At 50.9% G+C, this 9,388-nt stretch overlaps 1 protein-coding gene and 1 non-coding gene across 2 annotated transcripts; one reads left to right on the forward strand and one right to left on the reverse strand.

Annotated features, from left to right (window-relative positions):
• The first annotated feature begins 4,757 nt into the window (after positions 1-4,757).
• On the forward strand, positions 4,758-9,315 carry Tufm (Tu translation elongation factor, mitochondrial). Its single transcript, XM_004622920.2, has 10 exons — positions 4,758-4,937; positions 5,038-5,229; positions 5,795-5,961; positions 6,419-6,523; positions 6,597-6,761; positions 6,888-7,020; positions 7,104-7,208; positions 7,303-7,454; positions 7,540-7,659; positions 8,958-9,315. The coding sequence occupies exons 1-10, from the start codon at positions 4,895-4,897 to the stop codon at positions 9,129-9,131; spliced, it is 1,356 nt and encodes a 451-aa protein (XP_004622977.1). The 5' UTR covers positions 4,758-4,894; the 3' UTR covers positions 9,132-9,315.
• Trnar-ucg lies at positions 8,022-8,094 on the reverse strand. Its single transcript has one exon. It is a non-coding gene; the product is annotated as a tRNA-Arg (tRNA).
• Positions 9,316-9,388: the final 73 nt, after the last annotated feature.

Consider the following 9,388-nt stretch of genomic DNA (forward strand, 5'->3'; position numbering starts at 1 on the left):
GCCCTTGCGCTTGCCAGGGAAGCGTTTATTCCACTGAGCCATCTCCCCGGCCCCTCGGTCAAAAATTCACAGCAATTCTTTGTTTATGAAATGAACGTGAGTACAAAACTTGCTTTCTACTGAACATATTGGGAAACTTAAAAAACTAAACCGAAGTGCTTAAGTGAAATGAGACACATTATTTCTTCAGCAAATAATGTGCCAAAATGTCAGATAGTGTTCTTAGAGTAAAAGGTAAGTTCTTATTGTCATGAGCTAGTGAGAAAAAAACAAACAAACCATAAACCAAGCAATCTAGTGGAGAATTTTTCTGTCCTTTTTGAGACAGGATCTCAATAGGCAGGCCTCGAACGAGGTCGTGTAGGCTGACCTCAAGCTCCTATCGATTCTCCTGCCTCAGCCTCCCAAGTGCTATGAAGACAGGCATGCACCCCCACACCTGGCTAATAAGAGGATTGTGAATACTTAGGTGCCATGACGAAAAACTGGAGGACAACTGAGCGAATGATCTAAGGGCTACGTGGGACAGAAGGGCTGACCTAGGGCCAGGGCCAGAATGGATGGGAAGGAACGCGCCGTGGGTAAAGCTGCAGGAATAGCATTCCAGGGTGGAAAAGCGGGTGCACAGGGCCTGAGGGAGACAGCCGTGGCTTGTCCAGAGCAGTCAGAGGCTGCTGTGGCCGGAGGAGAGAGGGGCAGGTCAAGATGCATTCGGAGGTGGGCGGGGCCGCGCCCCGGAGGCCACGCGGAGAAGTTAGGATTATTATTTTTTGGATCTTTTCAGAGGGAGTCTCTGCTAGGTGACTCAGCCTTGTATGGCACCCATGTGTGGCCCAGGCTGGCCTCCAACTTAGAGCATTCCTGCCTTGGCCTGCTAAGTGCTGACATCACAGGTGTGTACTATACCACACCTGGCTTGGATGACGTTTTTTAATAACAACTTTATGAAGATATAATTCATCTAGCATCTACTGCCACTAGGAGACATAATCCAGAGGGCTTGGGATATATTTCTGCAGCACCAACACCTACCTAGTAAGTACAAGGTCCTGAGTTTGGCTTGTGCCTGCAATCTTAGCTACTAGAGAGGCTAAGGCAGAAAGGTCTTGGGCTTGCATTTCTCAATGTACCCACTTAATATTTCTTTTCTTGGAGCAAGAGAGGACAGGGAATTGAACCCAGGACCTCAAGCTTGCCAGGCAGGCACTACACTGCTGAGCTATATCCCTGCCCCTTTTCCCATTAATATTTTATCCAGTGGCTGTGCCACAAGCCACAGCGCCAATGGCCACACGCTGGACTTCTGTGCGCACTGCGCTCTCACTGCACACCCTCTGAGGAGACTCCATCTGAGCAAGTTCCCTGCTGTCAGCTACACTCCCCCGTATCACGACATCACGTCAGAATATTCTCTCAGGCTCGCCTGACACATATGACCCGAGGCCCTGCCAGCAGGGAGATGGGTCTATGTGAAGCTTTGAATCTGCTTGACTTTGGGACCTAAGGAAGGAAAAGGTCACTTTTTTTTTTTTTTTAATGAGTCAGGGTCTTAATATTAGCCCAGGCTGGCCCCCAACTTGCAGTGATCCGTCTGCCTCAGCCTCATGAGTGCTGGGGTCACAGATGCGCACCACTACACCAGGCTAAAAGGTCACTTTCTTGATGCTCTGTGTCACTGACAAGTAGGAGTTACAAATGCGCCTAAATGCTGGTATATAGTATTTAATGGCAGTAACAGCAGTTATTATGTAAGGAATTATATTGCCTAGTATTCCTTTTTTTTTTTTTTTGGTGGAATCGGGAATTGAACTCAGGCCCTTGCACTTGCCAGGGAGGCGCTTATTCCACTGAGCCATTTCCCCGGCCCCTAATATTCTTGATAAATCCCTCTTTGTTTAAACCTGTCAAAGTCTGTTATGAGTGAATCAAGACTCCTGGCTGACCACTATGAAGACAACAATATACAATGTATTAATTCTTGTAACTGTTCTACTAACTTGTTTTGAAACTGTCTCATTGCTATTTTATTTTCTCATTAAAATGAATAAAAAAATTTAAAAGAAAGACTCCTGGCTGATCCATTCACTGTGACAAAGGATGCTACAACCAACAGCTACAGAAAAAAATTTTTTCCTTTGTGTGCTGTGAGGCTTGTTGTCAAAGTTCATTCATTCATGCACCATTTCCCCCACATTTGTCATACCCTCATAATTCATCCCACCCATAATATTAAATACCAAATAGTGTTCTTTAAATTCTTCTGTTGGGGCCAGCCAAATAGCTCAGTGGATTAAAGTGCCTGCAAGCAGGCTCAGGGCCTGGGGCTTTGATCCCCGGGCCTGCCACGCCAGCCCCGCTCCCAGGGTGCACTGAGAGGGCAACTGAGACTGGGAGTGGTAGCGCTGTGTCTGTAATCCCAACTCTTGGGAGACTGTAAACAGGCAGATCACTATAAGTCCGATCTAGTAGTCTGACCCTGAACACCCTGTAGATCCTTTCCTAAAAAAATTATCTTCCTCCAACTTTTTTTTCTAGTGCTGGGGATTAAACACGGGGTGCTGTACCACCAAGCCATCTTCCCAACCTTTTTTATTTTCAGCAAGTTCTAGGTACACTGCCCAGGCTGGCCTCAAATTTGCAATTCTCCTGCCTCTGCCTCTTGAGGACTGGGATTACAGACATGCTCTACCATGACCCAAAATGCACATCTTGATAGCGGTCACTAATGGCTCAGGGTAGACAGCATCTCAGAGCACAGCGAGTGAGGTACAAAGCAGAAACAAACAATCCTTTTGTGCTGTACTGGTCCTTCCTAATCAGAGCAGATGGGCTGGAGGGCCAAGAGTCTTAGCAAGTTTTTCACTTTACCTGAACAGTAAAATGAGAGTTAAATGATAGCAAGAGCAGTGGCAGGTAGTTCAATGGTAGAGGACTTGCCTAGCATTTGTGAGGCCCTGGGTTCCATGCCCAGCACAAAAAAATTTAAAATGCAGTGGCCAGATGCGGACTTTGGGGGCTTTAGCTGTGCTGGGCTCCTTAAGCACTGTGTTCCTCAGCTTGCTTTCTTGTACAATGTGCAGATAACAGACGCTACCTCACAGCTCAGTCCTGGGAGCACAGGTCGTGAGCCAACAGGAATGGCTGCCAAGGGGAAAGGTCTAGCTCAGAATTTCCCAAAGTCCTTTGAGCTTCAGACGGCATGCGTCTTATACAATGTCCCGACCTGCGTGCGGGACCTCTGAATCCTAGTTTCCAGAGGAGGAATTAGGGAATCTACAGTATTTGGAATGAGCACGGTCAGATGAGTCAAGCTGAGTTACAGAAATGTAAGTCAGAGCTTAAGCAGCTGCTCTTTGTACCTCAGGGTGAAGCTAGGAAGCTTTGATGAGATAGATGGGAAAGCTAGGGGGCATTTTCTGTGCTTGTACTTACTCATATCTTCCGCAGATGCTCACTGGGCATTCACTGCAAGCTTATTCCTGTGTCAGATCCTGGGGCTTGAGCAAGACTTTTTTTTTTTTTTTTTTTTGATAGGGTCTTGATATGTAGCCCAGCCTGGCCTCAAACTTGCAATCTCCTGCCTCAGCCTCCAAAGTGCTGGGATTATAGGTGTGCACTACCACACCTGGCTCCTGAAGCAGTAAAAAAGATTCGGGCCACCCTGAAAGGGTTTCCAACCTGGTCCCTCAATCTCAGTGCCACTTGTAAAATTAGAGGTGTGTGTGTGTGGGGTGGGGTGGTGTGTGTGTGTGTGTGTGTGTGTCTGTCTGTCTGTCTGTCTGTTTGTCTGTCTGTGATCAAGGGAACTGCTCCTGAGGCTGCAGGACTATCACAAGGGCTGCAGATCTCTTGAAGTCTTTGATTCTGTGATGTAGGACAGTAAGGTGTCCTCCAAGGCTGTGAGATATGACGGCGGGACTACCTGAGGATCTCAGAATGGGAAACTCCTAACTCCTGCCCAGTTCTGACCCCCTCTCAGATGGCAAGATCTGACCCTTTCAACATCTCCCTCTCTCTCTCCCTCCATACTGGGGATTAGATTAAATCAGGGCTTGCACAATGAGCTACATCCCAGATCATTTTGATGAGACAGTCTCACTAAATCACTAAGAAATTTCATGATTCTCCTGCCTCACCTCCCAAAGTCCTGGGTTTACAGGCAACAGCTACTACAATCAGCTAATATCTCCCTTTAAAATGGAGCCCACCTTACCCCTCCCCCCGAAAAAAAAAAAGCCGGGCATGGTAGTGCATCCCTATAATCCCAACACTCAGGAGGCTGAGGCAGGAGAATCATCGCAAGATCGAGACCATTGTGGGCTACAAAGTGAAGCTCAAGCCCAGCAAAAACTACACCTGTCTCAAATAAATAAATAAATAACGCAGATAGTATTATTCCCATTTTGCAGATTAAAAAAAAAAAAAAAAAGGGTTGCGGAGAGACGTCATACTTGAGCTCAACCCTAAAGTGCGTCCAGGGCCTGGTCCTACCTCCAGCGGAGGCGCAGCGGCCGCACAATGTGCGTGGCTTGGCCGAGACTTTTCCTCAGTACCCGCCCCTCTAGGAACCACAATGACCATGAGCCTCCGGGGCGCTGTTGCATTATGGGACGCACTACCTTTTTCCCGGCGGCGTACCCGGAAGCCCGCCAGGCCCGAGTTGTGGAAACTTTCTCCGTCCTTCCGCTTCCGCGACACACCAGCACTCTCAGCTTCCGCCCTTCACCCGGAAGGCATTGGAGATGATCATAGAGACAGGCGGATAGAGGGGCCCACACTTGCCCTCTGGGCCCTGGCTTCCGCCGGAAGTGACCGCCAGCCGCAAGTGCCCTTCCTCGGCTGCACGCGCGGGCTCCCGCTACCCTGTTCTCGGTGTCCGTGGCGGACTACCACGATGGCGGTCGCCGTCATGCTGCGCGCGGCGCCCCGCTTCAGCGGTGAGGCGACTGGGAGAGCGATGAGCGCCCGAGACTCGTGGGAGTCGCGAGTAGCTCGGCGCGGACCCTCGCTCTGACTCCCCGGTCCTTGCCCTGGCAGGTTTCTGTGCTGGCCCGACCCCATTATTGCAAGGTCTGTCGCGGCCCCTGAAGACTCCAGTATTGCCCCTGTCCCGCGGCCTGGCGGTGGAGGCCAAGAAGACTTACGTGCGCGACAAGCCTCATGTGAATGTGGGTACCATCGGCCATGTGGACCACGGCAAGACCACACTGACCGCAGCTATTACAAAAAGTGAGCGGGCTGGGGGCGGGGCGTCCGCAGCGCGCTGCCTCCTGGGGGGACCGGAGCCGGGGAGGTGGGGCCGCCGGGGTGTTTTCGGGGGACCTCAATGTAGCCCCGAGAATCAGAACCGCGGGTGGTGGTGGGGGGATGTCAAAGACGGACTGCCCAGAGCCCCAAGAGCTTTGCTGTGCATGAACTCGTGGTCTTGGAGAGCTTTCTCCTGGAAGGGTCATGAAGTGCCAGCGCCGAGCCCCTACCCCCTTTGATTTTGACACAGGGTCTCTCTGAATTACTTAAGTTTCCAGGCTGGGCTCAACCTGGCAGTCCTCCTGCTTCAGCTTTCCTAAGTGCTGGAATTACAGGTGTGTGCTGCCACGCCCAGATCCTTAAGATCTTCCAACATGGTTCCAATCCAGAGTTATCCTTTGTGGAAGAGAGAAGAGGGGGTCATGGAAGCTTCACCCTGCCTTAGTCTTTTTTTTTTTTTCAGGTGGGAACGACCCGGGGGTGTGGCCTGAGCCCAGCCTGTAGCTGTGAGTTTGAGCTGAGAAGTGTGTTCTCTTCTTTCCATTAGTTCTAGCTGAGGGAGGTGGGGCTAAATTCAAGAAATACGAGGAAATTGACAATGCCCCTGAGGAGCGAGCCCGGGGCATCACCATCAATGCGGCCCACGTGGAGTATAGCACTGCCACCCGCCACTATGCCCACACAGACTGTCCAGGTCACGCAGATTATGTTAAGGTGAGGGTTGCTGAGGACAGGGCCTCCTGGCCTTGCTGCCTTCTGCAAAGATTAATGCTGGGGCAGGAGGGGGATGGGGTGGTTTGGCGGCGGTGGCGGCGGCGGTGGTGGTAGGGTGATGGTGATGTGAAGGTAGTTGAACCATAAATACCTTAGCATCGCATTAATATCTGTATCTTTGAATGTAAAATTTAAAATTTGAAGCAGCGTGTTATGGTGCATGTATATAATGCCAGCATTTGGGAGGCTGGGGCAAGAGGATCAGTACAAGTTTGAGGTCAGTTTGGACTATGAGGTTCAAGACCAGCCTGAACCAGCCCTGTCCTAGAAGAAGAGAGATGTGGCCATGGGCAGCCAAGAGTGGGTGATGAGATGGCAAAATGGCTTAGGTTTTAACTTCGGTGAGGTGGACCAGAGGCAGTTGCTGAAGGAGACTGTTTCCGTTCATCCTGCCTAGAACATGATCACAGGCACTGCTCCCTTGGACGGCTGCATCCTGGTGGTGGCAGCCAATGACGGCCCCATGCCCCAGACCCGAGAGCACCTACTGCTGGCCAAACAGGTACCCAGTCTGGGTGGGGATGGAGAGAGAGTAGGGCCTTGGGCGAGTCTGGACCCTGCTGTCTCTTCTACAGATTGGGGTAGAGCATGTCGTGGTGTATGTGAACAAGGCGGATGCTGTCCAGGACGCTGAGATGGTGGAGCTTGTGGAGCTAGAGGTCCGGGAGCTGCTCACCGAGTTCGGCTACAAGGGGGAGGAGACCCCTGTCATCGTAGGCTCTGCTCTCTGTGCCCTTGAGGTGAAGGCAGGGCTCTGCTTTGGAGGACGGGGTTAGATGGGCTTCAGGAGCTCTGCAGTATGTTCAGGCAGTGGCTCCTGTGTGGAGGAGCATTATGGATTGGTGGCCTGTCCCTTCCTCCAACAGCAGCGTGACCCCGAGCTAGGTGTGAAGTCTGTGCAGAAGCTGCTGGATGCTGTGGACACTTACATCCCAGTGCCCGTCCGGGATCTGGAGAAGCCTTTCCTGTTGCCTATAGAGTCAGTTTACTCGATTCCTGGTGAGGACTGTGTTTGTTTACACTCTTCCCTGAAGCAGCAGCGGAGTCTGGAGTCCTTGATGTCTTGTCCTAATTCTTCCCAGGCCGGGGCACGGTGGTGACAGGCACACTAGAACGTGGCATTCTAAAGAAGGGAGATGAGTGTGAGCTCCTGGGACATAGCAAGAACATTCGCTCTGTGGTGACAGGTACACAGAAGGCATCTTGAGACCAGGGGCTGGATCCAGGCTCCCCCTTCCCCAGGCGCTCCCTTGAGCCTTCTGCCTCCTCCTCTCCCCCCAGGCATTGAAATGTTCCACAAGAGCCTGGAGAAGGCAGAGGCGGGGGATAACCTTGGGGCTCTGGTCCGAGGCTTGAAGCGAGAGGATCTGCGGCGAGGCCTGGTCATGGTCAAGCCAGGTTCCATCCAGCCACACCAGAAGGTGGAGGCCCAGGTGAGGCTGCAGGCATGGTGAGCAGGGCTGAAGGGAAACAGCTCTGGCCCAGCCTGGCCCAGCCCCACCCATTCTCTCCCCTCAGGTTTACATCCTCAGCAAGGAAGAAGGGGGTCGCCACAAGCCCTTTGTGTCTCACTTCATGCCTGTGATGTTCTCTCTCACTTGGGACATGGCCTGTCGGGTCATCTTGCCTCCAGGGAAGGTACGATGGGTGGGGGGACCATGAAGGAGTAGAGGAAGTGCTGTTAGTGCTGCCTCAGCAGAGTCCTGACCTCTGCGGCGACAGTCCATGTGGCTGTTTCCAGTAAAGTGTGGTTGCCACGGGTACAAGTGAAACTAGTAGGACTGGTCCCCTTTTTTTGTTTGTGGGTTTTTGCATTTTTATTTTATTGGTACATTTTAGATGTACATAATGATTACATTCATCGGAGAATTTATGCCGTATACAATATATCTTGTGGTTTTTTGTGGGTTTTTTTGGTGGTACCAGGGATCAAACTCAGGACCTTGTGCTTGCCAGGCAAGCACTTATTCCACTGAACTATCGTCCCAGCCCCCAAAATCTAACCATGAAGGGATTTGAACCCTCAGTCTTCTGATCCGAAGTCAGACGCCTTATCCGTTAGGCCACGTGGTCTGTTTTGGCTGCTGCTTTTGTGTGTCCAATTTGTTTAAGAGTATGGTCCCCAAGGTTGCTAGCAGTATCTCAAGCTTATCCTATATAGCAAGTAGTATTTTTAGTATTTTCTTGTATATATGTTTAAAAAAACAAAACCACATCTTTATCCATTCATTGGTTGGGGAGCGTTTGGGCTGTGTCTGAGATTCAGCTATTATAAAGTGTGCCACTATAAACATAGGTGGGCGTGTAGCACTGTGGTGGGATGCTTTTCTTTTGGGCCTTTTGATAACCAAGAAGGGAATAACTGGCTTGAATGGAACCTCTAGTTTGAGTGTCTTTGAGGAGTCTCCACGCAATTTCCACAGCGGTTGGACCAGTCTAGACCTCCTTCCCCACAGCCACACCAGCGTTACTGATTTCTTAATACTCCTCCTCTCTGAGGTGAGAGGGACTCTCAGAGTTCTTTTAACTTGCATCTCTCAAATGACAAGTGTTCAACATCTTTTCATATATTTAAGAAGGTCTGGTCTTGACCAAGTTCCCGTCTGCACACCCCCTAGGCTGCAGCAGGTTAAAAGCTTAATCACTCAGTGCTTTTCCTCAGTCATTCCTCATTCCTCGGGAAGGCGTCTTCTTGTTTCATTTTGTTAAACATTAGGGCTCAAGTCCTGATTGAAGAACCTGCATAACCCGATTCCTAAAACATTTTTTGTCACAATATACTTAGAACACAGGTCGTGGGTCCTTTCGCGTCCTCTTTGCCATGTTGGTGATACCTGGACAGATGAAGCTGTCCCCAGACAGCGTGATTGTGCTGTAGCATTCTCTCGTGACTCGGCAGCACCCTGAAGGCTGTGTGCACTTCTCTCCCGCTCCAGGAGCTGGCCATGCCTGGGGAGGACCTGAAGCTCAGCCTTATCTTGCGACAGCCAATGATCCTAGAGAAAGGCCAGCGTTTTACCCTGCGAGATGGCAACCGCACCATTGGTACCGGCCTCGTCACTGACACACCGGCCATGACGGAGGACGACAAGAACCTCAAGTGGAGCTGAGTGTGGATTTCTGCTCAGGTTATCTTGAGTTCAGGACTGCCTGGCCAGTCTTCCCTCCTGCTTCTGGTGCGCCGCGAGGGCACAAGCTGCTGCCAGCGAAGTGCAGCTAGCTGGACACTTCCCTGGCTGTAGGGGTGGTCTACTAGGTAAGGTAGGCCAATAAACTGTTCTGTGAATAGCAAGCTGTGTCTTGGGTCCTTTGTATAAATTGGAGAAGACGTGACAGATGAGGCCCAGGACACATAAGAAGCTTCTAG

Source organism: Octodon degus, unplaced genomic scaffold, assembly GCF_000260255.1.
Source record: "Octodon degus isolate 3935 unplaced genomic scaffold, OctDeg1.0 scaffold00001, whole genome shotgun sequence".
Lineage (NCBI taxonomy): Eukaryota > Metazoa > Chordata > Mammalia > Rodentia > Octodontidae > Octodon > Octodon degus.